Source organism: Hesperophylax consimilis, chromosome 9 (genome assembly GCF_061612785.1).
Source record: "Hesperophylax consimilis isolate HC1 chromosome 9, BYU_Hcon_1.0, whole genome shotgun sequence".
Lineage (NCBI taxonomy): Eukaryota > Metazoa > Arthropoda > Insecta > Trichoptera > Limnephilidae > Hesperophylax > Hesperophylax consimilis.
The window spans coordinates 15,719,889-15,739,277 of NC_142844.1; the positions used below are offsets into that span (position 1 = coordinate 15,719,889).

Below are 19,389 nucleotides of genomic sequence, written 5' to 3' on the forward strand. Positions count from 1 at the left end.
TCGTATGGCATTTAACATTAAGATTGACTCAATTAACGGCTTGTACCTAAGTAGTCGGCGAATACAGGTAAACAAATTACCATACAACTGCCCGAGAACAATATTATAATGACATTGGGATAATTAAATCTATAAAGTTATAACAATAACCATTTCAAGATAAATTGAACAAGGTCCCGACGTTTATCGAAATTAGTAAAATGTAATTGGTTTAACAGCTTTAGTGCCAATTAATCGGTTTTTTTATAAAATACCATAGCAACATTTCAATTATTTAAAGGTAAAGATAAGAAAAACAGAAAGTTTAAAAGTATGCATCTATTTGGTGATGAAGTACATATTTTTTAAGTCCATAAAATTGGAAGATTTACGTGGAATTAAGTCGAAGTTTATCGGACCTGTTAGATTCTGGCATTTACCTAAAAAATTCGAAGGGAAACATTATTTTAATGTCGTTCATTTCACGTAATTAGTAAATAATAGGAAATTTATACAACTGGATACATAAAAACGACCGCTATTCGTGAGGTTGCAACTTATGATAATCTCTCACTTTATCGACTTTATGTGACTTTTCACATTCAAATACATGTTCATTTACTCTGACAACTGGATATTACGAGACATTTTTTATCTGTCTGCTGCGAGCTGTGTCCATCGCATTACGGCATAATACAAATAAAGTATGGGTAAAAATATTCACGTTTCATTACTAATGTATAAGCAACTGGGCTGATGAAAATACGCCATTATGCATTTTTTGTGATATATTTTCTTTGAATTTGTTTCCAAAAAAAGCTGGGCACTCTATCGATATCATTATCAATATTAGAAATAAGTCGAAATCAGAAAAATAACCTTTAAAAATAACTATTGACAAAATAATTAATTATTTTGTCAATAGTTATTTTAGATATAGTGATAGGGATTCGGTCATTTAGCTTCAAAAAAATTTTTTTTTTTACTGGGTGTCTCTTAGAACTAGAATAAAACATTGCCAAACCTTGTGGGGATAGTAAAACGTCTCATTCCTGTAGGTAGGTACTGGGTACTGCTAAAATCGGAAAATTTCAGAACTTTGGAAATGCCCATTATCGCCAAAAAGAAATGTAACGGGAAAGCGAGGAACTTTTACAACTCCTTTTGTCTATCGCCATTGAAAGATCGCGTGTCAAAGGAAAGAGCTCCAGGAATCTAATACGGAGGGTCCATTGAAATTGAAAGACGATAGACGAACGAGATGATCCATCATAATATAAAGGTCCAGTTTGCATGAGAAGATCGGACAATCTCATATTCAAGTGGCTGCCGACATTAAACATGTCTCGTCTGAAGTTGGAGAGCAAAAACAAGAGAATTTTCAAAAGAATTGACGTTCCGTATTTAACCTAAAAAAGGATCAGTTTCTTTACTACTTGTTAGGTTAAGGGGTATGTCTGCCTTAAATCTTTTAAGCAAATAATCCTTTAGTTTGAAACTTAAATTCATGTTCTTTTACATTTTTAGAACGGTGGTAGTTGAAGGTGAGATATAAATATCTGAGGAATCATTTATTTTTAAAACATCAAAGTGCTTTTTAAAATACTAAATCAGTTTTTGAAAATTTTATTACGGTATAAAAGTTTATAACTGCAAGACAAATAAATTTATGCCAAATGGATGTAACTTAAAATAAACTTTATTGAACTATTAAAGACTGTTCTAGCTGGAAAGACAGAACCCTTAAATGTTTACTTAATAGAAATAATCATTACAATCAGACCAATAGAACTTTATTCCTTTTTCGTAATATTGGCCTTACATTAATTTTTAAAACTGTAAAAATATTTTATTTTTAATACAATATTATAAAGTTATCCATTTTACAACGTCCGTTGATATAAGCCACACGCGTAAATTTTAATTTAACTCCGACAGATCTCATCAAATTTTGCAACAGATATGTGCTTAATTCTAACGATTGCCTTCGGTAGCGGTGTTAGTCGTTTTTTTTAACTAAATCGTCTGAACAGTTGAACAAAAAATTACGAAATTGATCTGATTACAACACATACTCCTCCCACCAGAAATAAACTCTGCTTTATATCAGAGTTGAATCATCCATCAAGTTAGGCACTTGGGACCGTTTAGTCACTGTAAGGTAGGTAACTACTATAGCAAGGTTTGTTTTTACAAACTATCGATAAACTGACGGCTAAACGAGTAAGTAATCTGGCATTGAACAAATTGTTCTCATCGATATTCTACAAGAATTCTGTTTGCAGCAAGTAAAGAAACACATTAAACTAATTGTAAAACCGAGTACAGAACGTAATAATACCCACATACATAAAAAGCCACTCAATGAACCAGCAGTTAGAGGTAATTAAAGCTAATCTTCAATTTACAAAAATAAGTGTGAATAAGACAAAATAAACTCATCGGCTTTAATGCAATTTAATTAAGCGTATTTTTTAACATTACAAATACCACAATATCAAATTATCATAGAATATTCTTTTGAATGCAGCTATAACTTTGTGGTTATCCATTATAAATTGTACAAGTTTATTATTTGGAGTTATCCAGCTGTCTTCATCATGGCGGATGAAGGAAGGCAATAAAATTATTTTTAAATAGGTCATGAGATCGAATCTTTCCTATTATTGTATGTATTTATTTACCCCACGATTCTATATCAAAACACATTAATCACTCATACACAAGATGTTTTCTAAGGCACTAATTATTTTTAACACTTAACTGGTATACATATTTTCAACTACGTACACGGTGTACACAAGTCTAATTAGACCCAAATTGAATATTTGAATTTATTGTGATATTATATTTTACACCAAGTGAAACACAGGTGTACAAGAAGACACATTTGTGTTACTTATTTTTTTCTTGTATCATTTTTTCAACTCAAAATAACTTTTTCTCTAAACTAAAATTAACAAAATCCCGAAAAATATAATCACATATTTGTTTTTCTCTGTGAGAAGTAGAGAAAAAATAACAATCATTATTTTCCCGTCCTTTTTTATACTAGATATAAGAAAACGTTCATTGAATACGAACTCAAACAATAAAAAAAGGAAGTTACAAACCATTTTTTCAAGTTGCAAGCATACTGCAGTGAACTTTACATAATATTTAACATTTTGTGCAGTTAATGTAAGTTTTATTGTACACATGGGTCAAATCTGACCCGAGAGAGGACGTAACTCCGAAAATAACAGTGTCAAAAATAATGACACTGGACGCGCGTGCACCTACATCGTAGTGTTATGTGGCATTACGTGCGGGGGACTATCGAACGACTGTTCAATTACAGTCGATGATAGGTTGTTTGGGTCTATTTTGTACCCATGTATACCAGTTAAGTGTTAAAAATTTCCCCCAAATTAAATCTAAAATAACTTATCACCAGCTGCCGATGTTTTTTGCACCCTAGCATTTCCTATCTAATAACCAGTACTATGTTTTAAAATAACTGTCTGGACACCTGACATCTAACTGATCGATGTTTTTTGGATAACACCTTTGCCTGTCGCTGTTGTTTTGCCATCTATCATCGTGACCTCGAAATGAACTTCATACTGAAATGGCTCTGGGGCATATTTAATCATCTTCACGTATAATTATAACGTAGTTGTTGATATAATGTAGCCAAGGAAACTGTAATACCCTGGCGCCTATTATGTATAAGTTATTATGTATTATGAAGGGCCTATTGTTTGCTAGTGAACCGCGCTCGGTTAACCTTCATTAAAATAACTAACATTTGCATGTGCAAAACTACTAGCATACCTCGTAAACAATATAATATAATGGCTAAATATTGAAATTGTGCTTGGAAACTATTCCAATGGCGTTTTAATAACAACTTGGCACTTAGTATTCTATTTGAATGATGAAAACAGACATTACTAACTTAGTGTACATATTTTGTTGTTCAAAAGGTAGATAATGCCAATCGTTTTATCAGCTTCATAATATTTATCTTGAGGTATTATTTAAGAGTCAATAAGTCACTATCGTAAAACGCTGTTATCGTTCTATTTTGGTAACAATTTACATAATACATTAATTGTATTTGAAACATCAAAACGTATGCCATATTTATGACTTTCATCTTTTTCCTATCACTTATCATTGAAAAAAACATGTATCTTCTCACATTATACAACGCTGTTTTTATTATCACAAATGCTTAAAAACTTCAAAAAAAACAATTGTTCTACCTACTTCGACTTTGGACTTACTATTTCTGAAAGTTATTAAAGTAGAAAATTATTAGGTTACCTTAAAACACATGTTCAATTAAAAAGCTCCTTATAATAAACAAAATATTTACACATAAACAAGTACCTCATTCTAAGTACGGGATTTAAAATATTCTTTATTATTGCTCCGAAGAAAGGCGAACATTGCCACTCAAGAAAAACCGAAACTTTTTGGTTTCGTTGTACGAGCAGAGTTACATGTGGCGTTCCCACGCGATCCCCATATTACGAGCCGTCAGTTACCGCGGTATTGGCGGTTTACAAAAAAAAGCGGTACAGCGTGGAAGACGGATAAGTCGAAATTTGTTGGGATGACTGTACCTCTAATATACTTGGGTGGGTTTCGCTTTTCATCCCTGGAGAGAATTTATTCTGCCCGGAGCGGGTGGGAGGAACGAACATCTAGGGAAATAATACATTTGAAGGCAATTTGAAAAATGCTTTTCTTACGTCGTATTATGGATTGGACAAAAAAAGGCTTGAATTTAAATTGGAATAACAAATTTAAACAACAAACAAGATTAACGATTTATTGGTGTTTGTTGTCAAAATAATAAATGGTTTTTCAATGGTTTTTACTTCCAGAGAACAAAAGGTATTTGGATTATTTAGAAATTAAACAATACGTAGATTTTAGGACATAGTATTTTTATACTTATTCCATATTGTGAGTTTTGTTAAATGAAAAAAAGTGTAGTTTTTACTTGTTCAATATAATATAAAAAATGCAATACCAACGAGCGTAAGTACGTACACTTCAGACTGAAAAAGGTTTGCCGTGAAAGACGGGTTTTATTATTGCAGAGGCAGCATACCCAAGTTACCCAAAATCGTCTGTGGCTTTGAATAAAAAATACCTGCAAATCCTAAACCGTCGTTGGGAATTGAAAACGTCGAACGCACGTGAAGCGAATGTATGGAGAGGAGGTGGCGGGTAGATCTGTAAGGAGTAGGGTGGTTTCTCAGGGAGTTTGTGGGGGATTCTCGGGAAGGGATCATCCCTTAAACCATGACACTGAATTACTTGTGAAATGCCTTGTCTAAAAGGTTTAAGTAATTCGGTTAAAGCGGTGGTGACATGCCAGATAAGATACTAACATTACGTTGTCAGTCTTGCTAATTTGCTTACTTGTTTACTTGCTGAGAAGAATATCACATTATTGGAATTAATTAATTCAGTCAAGTTTGCCTATGGAGTGCTATTCTAGAAAATATTAGTATTGATTATAATATTATTGTGGGTATGTAACGCACAAACAAAACATGTAATTATTCTAGTACGTTAAATCTTACCGCAGCATTCATTTTTTTGGATACCACAAACATACAGAATCATACCGAACAGAGTCTGTTAATTTAAAAATTATAATATGTATCCAGGAAATATCGAGGAAGTTAATTTATTGTATCAAATTCAGGTGAAAACAAAATTCACGTCAGATGTTATTTCATATCAATCCTTGCGGAGGACGGACGTGTGAAATGCGTAGGCATTTGAAAAAATAGTATTTACTTGGTTTGAAGTTTAAGGCAATAAATCAATTCACAGTATCAGGAGACCATAGTCTCGGTGAATAGGTACGGGATGAATATCAATGAAATAAATATTTCACCATTTCGTGCGGGGGTGCTCGCGGACATTATAAAGAATGGACAGGTTTTTTGTTGTTATGATTTACGATCCCGAGGTTTAATTTGTCGTACCGCCAAAAACACGAAAACAGGGAAAAAGGAATATCTTTCCCCCTTGAGGGACAAGACTTATGGACCTGTCGACAGATGTTGCGTTTAACCGCTAGTTGAAGTTTAAACGTGTGAAGGATTGAATTCCAGCGATATTTTTATCGAAAAAAGTTTTTACGCGAATTTTACGTGTTCTTTAAAGCGGAGACGAGAAGTTTTATAAAGCATTTAGTGTAAAAACTCACCTTTATGTGATAGGAGTTCAACTTGTGCTTTGGTAGAAGGTTGAATGAGGAAAAATCAAGGCGCCTCGAGAAGATTCCATTGGCGCCAGATCCAGCTCTGCGGACAAAAAATGAAACAATTTAGAATACTCTCATTAAAACTCATCGTCATCACTTTAACTTGTGATGTTGTAATGAAATCTAAATGTGTGTTTTCTTTAAGTTAGCTCCACACAGATGGGAAAAATAACTTCCTTCAGTGCCTTATCATATTTGGTGATGCTCTGTGGAAGGTTTTTTAAGGAAAAGAAGGGGAGGAAGATATTGTGGGTAGGAATCTGGGGGCCAGTGTGACCAGAAGTGATGGATGTTTGAATTCATCCATCCCACTGTGGTGCAAGGCGATGTGTTGAGAGTCCTGCTGGATAGTAAAAAGATCTCCCTCTACCAGTCCCTCCAAATCCAGCCCGCCACACAGTAGGTGAGCAGATGCAGCCCGCCTCCCAAATTGATATATGTGTGGCTTCACTTGAAGACGTTTCGATTTGGTATTATGATTAATGATAATCGTAATAACACACTTCTGCGAACTCAGAATAACTAAGTGACACATTGCATTCAATACTAAAAAATCTAATTTAAAAAACGAAATTGAAACTTTAGCATAATCATATTTTTTAACAAGCAAAAACATGGTGCGTTGCTAATTTTCAGTTTAAATTATTTGTTAATTCAAATAATCAAGACGAAACTAATATTCCAAATAGTTCCATAGAGTTTTATCAATATCCATGCTTCAAAAAATACGAGCGACCATGTATAAATTGTGGCGGAAAATGCGGCGGCAAGTGTAGCCTGAACGAGAGGAAGCAAATGTCAGATTAGGGAAGTTTTGGACAGTGACAAATATTTTTGACGTCAGCCGAAGCCAAAATCCGGTGAAGTGTCGGTGCTTCTGGCTTCTGACTTCCCGGGCAAAGGGATTACGGGAAGCTGGGAAACAATTGAAAATACCTAGGGTTTGTATTTTTCTAGGAAAAAATTTGGTTCCCTTGCGTCACATAATAATTATTTTTGTACATACTTAAAATATTGAATTTATATTTCTTCAGCAAATCTACCATTTCGATAGGTAATATTTTTCTATATCTGTAGCTTAAAGTTAACTTTGAACAAAACCTTATTACTAAACGTTAGCCCCTCCCGAAAAGCTCTCACCAAACACATCATATCTTTATAAATTAAAACTTAAATGTTCGTTTGTTCAAAATCTTAAGTCTCTGAAAGTTCTTAACTGATTGCTTTAAAATGTGAACACAAAGTTGCATTTAAATACGCTTATGTTTTTACATACCTATATTATATAGATGTCACCTGTGACAGGTAAAAACATGCTTTTTGTCACCTGTGACAAATATGTCTTTTTAAAAAAACAGCGCCATCTGTTGATGTTGTTTCTCTATCTGCACATGGAATAATTGTCTTCCTTCACATTTTTTATGTAAAAAACTCTTTTTGTGATCATGCAAAATGTTAAACGTTTGGGTTAAGTGTTTAAATGTTTATTTTAAAATGATGCCACTTAAATTATTTTTATTACACATACGATTATTTCACTTAGTTTGGAATTTGATTACTGATTACATTAGGCTACCAGCTTAGAATTTTTTTATTATTTGATCATAAATCAAGATTTCTTAATAAACCATTCGATGAGAGTAATAATTAAGTTGATTTGATCGGAAACGAGGACGAAGGACCGAAATACATTCTCTAAATTAAAATAACACAGAGGCGACGAAAAATATACAGCTAGCCTTCAGTACCACAACAAGGAAACATCTGCAAAGCTAATTCAATATAAGACGAGGTTAATAGTGTCGAAACTTTTACAATTTATTAAATATTAAATGATTCTTGATGATTGTGACTTATTTTAGTATTATAATGTATCAAGAAGACAGTTATTAATTATTATAACTCTTAAGATTAAGGCGTTTTATTTCGCCTATGGTAAACAAAGTAAGCTCTTCCTGAAAAAGTTATTTTGCGAAGCACTACGAACTAATGCAAAATCATGTGTTTTTGTATTGAAAATTAGATAGCTTAGAAATATTTTAGATGATTTAATTAAATATTCCGAGTAGTGAACACATCTTGGCCTTTGAAATAATCAATCACTTTTTACATAAGTCTTTTTATAAGCCCATAAAAAAATAAAGTACCTGGACTATAATAACTGCTTCAAAGTTGAAAATCTCTTACTTACCAACCGCTTTTCAGTTATGATTTTATTATACAATGTGGCAATTTAAGTTCTTTGCAAAATTATAATAATTCAATATTTATTTGTGCCTGAACTTCGCAAAATCGAATAAAACACTTTTTGGCGATATTTTTTTTTCCTTGCATGAATCAAAACATGCTAAATTTAAACCTTATCGCCATCTACATAAGAAGTGTTATTATGGGAGGCCCAATGTATGTTACACGACATGGTGCATCACCTTACCTACAAAAAAACAATATATTTTTTGTCCTGATGTATCGCAGTGAGGCATAGAAATCGTACAGGACGGATGAAAACTGAATGCTGTAGAAATGAAATCTCTGAGGGACAAATTTTTTTGTATAGCTGTGTTAAAAATTAGGATATACGAAAAGAATATAAGCGCAATAGTTAAGATTAAGATAGAGGCTTCCTTGATACTATAACTATTTTAAGTATAAATTCTAATTCCTAAAATCAGGACATGCTCCATGATCTAACTAGAATTCCAATAGCAACATTATAATAATCAAATACTTACTAGAATAAACTGCTATTAATATTTTTGTTATTCATAGAGCACGCCCTAAAATGCCTTATATTAATATTACAATGATTGAATTCACGTGTTATTGTTCAATTCATAAATCATTTCATATCTTGTTTTTGTTTCCATTATGCAAACATTCTATTTATATATATATATAATCTGTATAGCCTTATCGAATAATACGTAAACACACGCTCGTTATATTAAAAAAAATAACTACCTACTCACACAAGCATACCCGGCGTTACGGCTACAAAGACAGGCACCCTACGTAAATATATGGCACGGTTTTAAATTAAAATGCTGCCATTAAATAATTCTTGTTCACTGTCAAGGTCAACCGGTAAGAGAGAGATAGCATGACGTATCTCCCCTCCCGCTGCCTCTATTGGTGGATTATATTTAGAAGCGGGCGGTAAACAGACCCACACACGTATGGTTTTACTTTCGAGTGAAAATAAACACAGACGTACAAAGAAAAGGTGTATTATGGTTGTTTACCCGAAGGTGATAAGAATGTGTTTGCCACTTACATTAGTACTACGGTTCTTGGGAACTTTTATCAACGTCTAAAAGAACATCTAATAATAACATTAAGTTCCTACATTGGATGCCATACTCAGTGCATAAAGTTTTTAAGGCGATGCACACTTTGAAACAATAATAACACTCCTCTGTATATTGCGAAAAGGTTTAAATTCCCGCTTAATACAGGCATGGGGGGTTTTGATTTATGTTTTACGAATTTTCTAAAAAAATTAAATTTGCAACATCATACAACAAAACCATAACCGAAAAAGGGGGCCTGTATGTCAGATAATTTTTTTTTTTTTTGAAAAAGAATTATTAAAAAATGCTTGAAGGCCATGATATGTTCTACTTGCAGTATTTAATTGAAAATCTAAAATATTTAAAAACGATCTAATTAAAAAAAAAAAAAAGATGATTTTTTATTACTTCGTAGTGCAGTAGTAGGTACTTAGCCGTAGTTATAAAAAAAAAAATATGTATAGTGCCTACCTTACATTGGAATTTGAATACATTATTTATATTCAATAAACACGAAACTTACACATAGAGGTTTTAATTTATGTTCCTATGTAAATACATGTTATTAATATACGGACTGTAATCAATTTATAAACTGTAAATCATACCTGCCGTGTATGAACTGTCGAACGGTCAGCTCTGGCGTACTGAAATTTTAACATATTGATTTTCTAGGTTAAAAAAGCGTATTTCATGTAGTTACATAATTGACAGAGTGAGCTATGCAGCTTTGAAATATCTTTTTAACTATTAAATTAAAATTCCATATTATTATTTGTTACTTTTGTTCAATGGGGTATTTTCACAGGCTTAAAACCTTATTATTGTGATTATGGTTATAGTACTAAAAATATTCTGTAATTATTGATTTAAAAAGATAAATAACCGCACATTCCGAAATGGTTCCAACTGGCTACAACGTCATCATGACACAGAAAACGCCAATGTCTGGTAAGACGGCTGTCACCAACATCGCCCGGCGTGACGTCAACTCCGCCGAATGAACTAATAAAACGAACTGATCGTTTTTCTTGAAAATTAATTCGTCAGTATAAAAATAAAATGATCATACCTTCACTATCGTAATTTTTTGAGAATAAAAAAGGTGAAAATATCCTGTCGTTCGATGATAATAAAGATTTAAACAAAAATTAAAACTTGAGCAAAGCCGGGTAGTAAAAGAAGTAGGTATAATTATTTGATATATTACCTACTATATATGTATATGCTTCTAGATATATTACCTACCGATATATGATATTAATGGAAGCAAATATTCAATGTGTAATTACAATATTAAGGGGATGTATTATGTTTCATGACGATTAAAGAGGCCTCTCATATAAACGATAACCCCCCAATACACGTACAATATAAAAAATCCGGTTTTCATTATTTAATTCCACAATTTATGTTTCACCGTTTACTTAATACCACGTTCAAGAATGTTCATATCCACTGGTTTACGCTTAAAAAACGTGATATGAAAAAACGCGATAAAATTCTCGAAAACAAATATTTTCAGCGTTCATAAACAAGGCACCTACCTACCTACACAAATATACATACCTAGTTAACACCTATCACATTTACTCCTCAAAATACTCGTAAGTATTATTATTATTATTGCATTTGGCCAATATACCTAATAACTATAATTGACCAAGGTGTGTTGTTTTTCAGAACGTTTATTTCTGATACCTGACATACATTCACGCATCCGAGTAGAATATCGTACACTACCTTATAATCATTGACTGTGTGTATGTGTAGGTGGGCCTCTCTAATATTGACATTGCGTGCAAGTGTGTTAGTAGGTGTACTACTCGATAACGTAAACAACAAAAATGGCCGCGTTCGCTCCACTGACAATTCGTAAATTTTCGGTCTAACAGCGGTACCATAAAAATTATGTAGCAATTGAATAAAATTATTTCATCTGATTAATTGAAAGAAATATTTATTAGCCATCGCTCATCTATCACATATTATAAGTAGCGTAAGTACAATTGAGATTACACATACGTTATATACCTATATTTATTTGCAAAGCGCCCTGGAGGTGATTTTTTCACAAAAACGGCGCAAGATAAAGTATTATTATTATTATCAAAATATCTTTCTCTAGCACAAAAAGAACACAACATATTCGCGATACTAGAACAAGACCCGCACACCAACCACAAATACATAAAACAAACTAATCCTTTTGACAAAAACATTACAGACCCCAGGCTGTGAAGCGATTAAATTCACCTCCAATACGTTTTAAAACTCTAGACTTACAGAATACAAAAAACATAAAATATGGAACTGGTTGCAATCCTCAAAAGTTATAACTTTGTTATCTTTTTCTTATATAGGTACTATAACTAAGTCTTAAGTACACCTTTTTTATATGCTGTTCGACTGTTATTATTATAAAATTTACCATTTGAAAAGTCCTTCACAACTCAGCATGTCCTTCACTCTCCTAGCATGGATGACAATATATAATATCTTCGTAATATTAATATAATAAATAAAAATGATAATTTAATGCTGTATACCCACCTGAACAGAAACATTTAACGAGGCTTTTTTCCAAGGGGAGGGCTCTTGTGTACCTTACCTCTACAGTGATGTGATGGTTTGACTCATGTCCTTTTGTAGTGTGTATTAATACTGTATATACACGTACTGCGAGCTAGCTCATAGAGTTGAACAATGTTTTATGAATATAAATAACTTCTACCGAATTTGGTGGTGAACCTTGCACCACAAAAGATTGCGAAAAAATACCAGGAGCACATGAATACATATTGGTAAGTTAGGCAGTGTCAGTACAATGTGTATCAGCGGGTTTGTGAGTGAGCTAAGTGGGTTAGCTTGGTTCACGCATCGCCGATCTAAAATAATGCCAGGCGATCATACGATACCGGAGCTCAAATTATAATGAGACAAGGGAATCGTGACGTATCTGCAGGAAGGTTTTTCATAGTACCTACATAATGTGCTATTGGGCTTGACCTTGATTCAAGCACAATCTGTCCATTGTGTCTGTCTTAAATTACTAAATTTATTATGCGGACGTGAACTAAAAAAAACAACGTAAAGTACAAAAAAAATTTTTATTCAGTTGGGTAATAACATAATAATGTGTGACAGGTATAATGAAGGCAAGTCAGTGTCACAATTAGGTTATATATATATATAGGAATTCATGACAGTTGACACACCCCTATCGACAAATTGAATTCAAAAGCTTAATGTCGAATACAATGTTATCTCTGAAATACTTATCAGTAACGCGGAGTACGTGCATAGTGCATTTACAAGCAACGTGTCGATTGTTTGTTATAATAATAATAATATTTGGATGATTTGTATAGCGCCGTTTTTGTGCAAAATCACCTCAAGGGCGCTTTACAAATTTATAATACATTTCCAAAATGATCTATGTTATTACTAATTATAATTATATGGAGATAATATACAGTACAATACTTACCTGGTAGGTCACTTGAGATAAACACTTAATTAACATTGACTAATTGTTTATTAGCGAAATTTAGATACAGGATTTAGGATATAATTGGAAAATTGGATATAACTGGACTTTCTCTCAGGAATGGTATATTTAATTTAAGGGTATGACAGCTTAAAAAGGTAATTTTTTAATTTAGACCTGAATTCTGTTGGACTTGTTATGGATCTTAGTTCCAGAGAGAGTTTATTCCAAGCCTTCGGCCCTGATACTCCGAAAACGCGATCACCAAACTTAGTATTTGGCTTGCGCTTAGGTTCCATCAGTTGACTGCCTCGGACCAGTGTTTTCCGAGACGCATAGTTCAGAGATATAGGGTGGGGCCATTTCATTGATGGACACCATCCAGCACAATTTGTACTGGATTCTTTCAGGGCACTTGAGCCAGTGAAGGTTACGAAGGTGTTCTGAAATGTGCGAATATTTTGAAACCCCTTTTATGCTTTGCGTATTGAGTTGTGCGGGCCGCAAAATGTTCGGTGCTTGAATACAAAATAACATTTTTAAACAAACATTCAAAACGATCTAAAAACAACCCAATCAATAAATTAAAACACTGTGTTATATTATTCAGAAGTAAGAAAAATATCGCTGGTTGCTCCTTTGTAACCGTTCCCTCTTCCCCATAAACGAAGCATGTAACAGAAAGAGAGGTTACAACGGAGCTCACGGCGGTAGGCTGTGAATTCGCAAGCGAATGCAATAACAAACTGAGAGACACAAGTCGATGATTCACGAGCCTCGACTCGACCTCGACAGCAAAAAACACTCATGCTATCATTTGTTTTTTTTACAAAGCGCACAGGGAGCCAAGTTTCCTAGAATCGAAGCTGTTTTTCGAGGAATATAAAAATAAAGTTATCGAAAGGATTTACATCACGGAAAACAGCAATTTAGCTTAGTGTTCGCATCAGAAAAAGGTGATTTTGCTTTGCATAAGTACGACTCGGGAACGAATTATTATTATCGTATCTGGGTGACCTTGGATTTGCCGAGATTTTTTGCCGCTGATATAATGTAGGTTGAATAATAACACTCATTATTGCACGTAAGGATGATATTGTTTGTAAACCGGTTTTTTGTTATCCTTGTTCAACGCTTTATGGTGTTATTTTTTGCTATAATTTAGTATGCTGTGTTTTTAGATGGTATGGACTCAGACGTTTATCTGATTAGCAATTACTTAGGTAAATACTAACCATTTTTAAGTGGTGACTCCTAATTTATCTCACCCAGTCAAGTTCATGTACAAATAAACATTCATTATTACATCGTTCATTAAAAACATATTTTGAATAGATTTACGATAAATAATTGTGTTTTTATTATCATTTCGTGGTGGAAGAAATCTGTGCCACACTTTTCTTTATATATATATTTTCTTTCCTATCAAATAAATGTATTTTTGAAAACATTTCTAAGCCATTTTAGGTTATTAATTTATTACATAGATTTTTTGAAAATATTTCTAAGCCATTTTAGGTCATTAATTTATTACATAGATCTAATAAAAGCAGACACACCTATCCGAACATGTATATCATTTAGATAGACGTCTTGTTTAAAAACATGTTTACTAGACGTGAAAAAATAATGGATTTATTTATTTATGGGACAATTTGTATAGCGCCGCTTTTGTGAGATATCACGTCAGAGGCGCTTTACAGTTGATGCAGGTATTATAAAAAAATATAAATATTAAAAAAATAAATTGAAATTAAGTTAAATAAAATAAAGTACAGGAACAGGTGATGAAGTACAGAAACAGGTGACACGAAGATGGAGACTCTGCAGCAAGAATCCTAGGTGGTGAGGACACTGGAACAGCTGCCGCAACCAGAGAGTGCACCGCTTCCACCAACAGTGCCAGCACGAGGTTCGTCATCCGTCCAGGTATGTGTCTGCTGCTAATAAAGCGCTGACACAATATCCTCACATATATACCAGACCTTGGCAGCACCGCTGTGACATTCGTCGAAGATAGAGAATGGAGACTCTGCAGCAAGAAGATCTACCTATTATACTATATAAAACTTGTTGCTTGTTTCTAAATCGCCTGCGTCGATTCTTGAAAGACACCGAGTGTCAGACTTTCAAGAATCGCCTGCGTCGATTCTTGAAAGACACCGAGTGTGGTTTATATGTCTCTATAAAAGTATTGCGAATAAATTTTGAACCAATTCAAGAAAGCTTACGGTGAAAGCTTCTCGTATCTTCTGCGTGCATCATTATACTGGAAGCCTTCCAAAAATCATCAAGAAATAAAATAGGTTTGTTGGAGTTCAAAAAGATGTGGAGTGGTTCATATTAATTCTTAGTTTCTAATGTTCGTTTGGGAATTTTGTTAAAGATTTGTTTCAGTAGACGTGGTCAATCGTTGTCACAATGTGTGCAGCGTGTAGCCGTAACACGGAAGTGTGCCATGTTATGTTGGGCTGGGCGTGCCACTATTATTCCTGAGGAATATCACGTAGGCCAACCTTCTTGTTCCAGTGGACACGTGGATCTTATACGTGTGATCGTTTCTATTCACTTTGATACATACACTGGTCACCAGTGTTATCACTAGACTACATAATATATTCTATGATTTTCGTCTTATTGTTTGAGTCATTGATAAAAGCTTTGTTAACTCGTTAATAATTGTTTTTTACGTAACGCGATATTGAGCTTCAAACCGACAATTAGCAGACAAGACGCTTTTAAACAAGTGTTCCGTGTTATTCGATTGTTTGATGAGAAAAATAATTCAGAGAAAGAAGAGATCGGGTGAAGCCAGGTAGTAACAAATACTTACAAAAAATGTCAATACAAATTGTAGCTACATCGAAGCAAAACAAACTTAATACTATGGTTCTGCAACAGAGCTCTATCAGCGGTACGCATTCACGTGAGTTTCTTGTGTATTTTTTAAACTATAATTTACATCATTTACAACTTCCATAAAAGTCCACTGTGATATGAAACCTAAGTTGGACGAGAAAACGGGTTGAGACACGTTTCTATAAAGCTGATGCTGGTTAGGAGATCAGGAGACCACTAGTCTCCGGATCCGGAGTTAAGATGAACATACTCTGACACGATAGGAGCTTTTAATAATTTAATAAATATCTTTAGGAAGAGACACACATCAAGTTTTGGATCTGACAAATTAGATACAAGAAACGTAATTATTAATGAACTTGAAGGAAATAACAAACTCTCGACTTCTGGTCTGAAAAATTTGGCACCAGATTGAATCTGATCCACAGGTGAGCTAATAAGTGAGCGTGAATAATTGAGGGCAAGGAAATTGAGACAACAAAATGATTAGAGACAGAAAGGACAGATTGTTTCACAGAATTTGAACAATTCATCAAATTAATATCAAAGTTTCAAGTCCTGTGAAGGTGTTCTATTCAAGTTTTATTATTATTTCAGTTTTGTTAATTATCTGCCTAGTAATGATATAATAATAGAACTTGAATATAACCTTCACAGAACTTGAACATTAACTTAGAAGTTTGATATAATTGTTTTTTTTCTATTTTTAATACGGTCACGAATAACTTGGCAGTATTTGAAAATCTCATGCTACCATCACACGGAAAATGTTACTTGTGTCGCGATGGAGGACTAAGCCAGTCGATCAATTGAACACACTACGGCTGAGTGATACCCAGACGCGATGTCAACTCAGCCACCGACCGGTCATATGATGATGAATTGTTCGAATTCCATAAAAAAACCCGTCAAGTCTATTTATTACAGAGATGCATGTAAAATATTTATGTTATAGTACAATAATGAAGTTTTTTTTTCAAAGAATTTGAATAAATAAGATAGAGCTTTGTATAAATATATTATATATATTTGTGCAACACCCTTGAGGTGATATTTCACGAAAACCGCGCTATACAAAGCATCAACATTATTCTTATAACTTGAGTTAAAGTTTGCCACTGTTAGTTCAGCCAGTTCAGCGAAATCCCCTCTCACTTGAATGGTGATATTACAATGTGAGTTGCCTGTATACTGTCAGATTCATTTATTGACAAATTACCAAAAGTGGGAAGGTCACGCAACTTTCCAAGTTCCGCGGAAGTTGGTTTGTTCCCAGTACCCTGATTGGCTCATTTATCAATTTCAATTATTATGCCAGAGTCAAAAGATTATGCCCCATTTTTTTAAATTTAACATGTTAACATTCTTCAACAGGTTTTTAAAAATAAGATGAGAGATTTGGTTTGTTGAAGTCTATTCTTTCTTTGGCACATAATCTAGAGTATTCTCAGTTCTAGAAATAAAATCAATTTTCAAAAAACATCGTTATGGTTCTGACCCTTTTCTCGATTGCTTACAGAACGGCCGTATAAACAACTGATGTGCGGTCATTAAAACTGTATTAAAGTGAATAGTTTGTTAAAAACAGGTTTCAAAATAAACATCTCGCGGAGAAAAGAGAGCGAACGAGATGAAAAACGTTCGGCCGTCGTGTTGAGCGATAATTAGGAGAAAGAGTGGAAGTTGTTAGCCCAGGAACGGCCAAAGTTACGTTCTTATTCCGTAAACACTAATACTGTCCGAAATACAAAACCGAGAGAAAAATAATAATACTCTCCTCACATGTAAAGCTCACAGTTACTGAAAGCTTGGCAACGAAATATTTAGAACTTTGAAAATTCGGCTGATTATTATTCAACAATGTAAACTACGTGCGAGAGGATCAATTAGATAAAAGTAGGAAATTTCTTCAAATCTACTAAAAACTGTCAAACGGTGAGCTCTGGCGTCAATAAGCACAGATTTTTAAAACATTTTTTTTTTATATATTCAGCTCGTATCGCCAATTCTATCAGATGCTAAGGACTTTTAAAACATCCAGTTCGCTGTCAGGACGTCACATTTTAAGTTCCATTTTTCATAATATCATCTTATTGCAGGAGGCTATAACATAAAAACTTGTAGCTTTTTACCTTTAGTGAACATACCTAATCTATTATTTCCGAGGAACAATAATTAATATTGAACATTTTTATTCATAAGTTATGTACCTACCAAAGATATTAGAAGAACGAGATATGCTATGTTGGCCGCCGGACCGTAGCCGGAGTACTACCTAATTAGGGTACTTTGAACGGTATCGGGACGTGTACGCACAGAAATCTGTTCTATGTATTAGTGCGGATACCTTAGCGCAAGCGAAGGTGTGCAGTAGTATTGGTGAACAAAACCGGCGACACTCGGCAAAACAATTCCACTCAGTACGAACTGCCCATAGCACATCTTGTTCTTCTAATATCTTTGTGCTAAACCATATTCAAAATTATAAATTGTAGAGAAGTTGAGTGGAATATTGATAATTACATGATGTAAGAAATAAAACGTAAGATGTATACCTTAATGGTTACCCAAACGCATGTCTTTTGATTAATATTCTTAAGACAACAATAACTACCTATGTATGAGGTACATTTAGGTTTTGCACCTTCTGATCAGAAGATTTTTTTACGTTCATATTTATGTTTCAGGCTAGTAATTATTGCTTTTAATAATTTGTTTCCTTTGTGCTTTGCATATAAACCTTGTTTTTAACAAAAGTTTAACCTTTAATTAAAAATAATAACAATTGGCAAATCAAAATATTTCACCATTAAATGACGATATTATATGTATATATCGACACCACCTAGAGAGAAGTTATGTATTAAACAATACTTTTCCTTCAAACATAAAATAGATTGTTTTCAGGTGAAAAACAAATCAAAAAGCAATAATTGTTGAATGAAGTACTAGTATACATTGAATTATTTGGAGGTCAAAAATAATCCGACGTAGCAGATTGGTTCCGTACACCTGACCGACAATCAGAAGGTGTAGGTTCAATTCTTGTCGGCGGCATTTATTTTTTCTCGGAAGATTTTTTGATATTTGTGTTTCAGGCTTATAATTATTGCTTACGATAATTTATGTTTTTGGTATTAAAATAAATAAATAATATGTGTTTTCTTTCGAGTTCTAGACTTTTACTATAAACATAAGCAATTTTTAAATTAATTAAAGTTTTAATAATTTAGAATCAAAATTATGTTTTTTATTGAATTTACTTTTCCAATTGACAAATTAAACGCCAAATGTTCAGTTTTTAACACGAGAAAATAAAAATTTGAATAAATTATTTACGAAATGCAAATTAATGCAAAGTAAGTAGATTTTCGCTTGATATGCAAAGTCAAACTACGCTTTGGCACCTCCTTCAAACGATAAAACCAGCTAAGTGATCAGAAAATTAATTCAATCTCATTCGTGGCAGAAGTTAGAACTTTTTACCTTATACA

General features: G+C 33.3%; 1 protein-coding gene across 1 annotated transcript in view; it reads right to left on the minus strand.

Moving 5' to 3' along the window:
* heca (hdc homolog, cell cycle regulator) overlaps positions 1-19,389 on the minus strand; it is a 153,249-nt gene that overhangs the window by 81,015 nt on the left and 52,845 nt on the right. Inside the window, exon 2 of the mRNA XM_089635649.1 lies at positions 6,200-6,296. Within this exon, the coding sequence (XP_089491775.1) occupies positions 6,200-6,296 (97 nt within the window). The remainder of the gene's footprint in view (positions 1-6,199; positions 6,297-19,389) is intronic.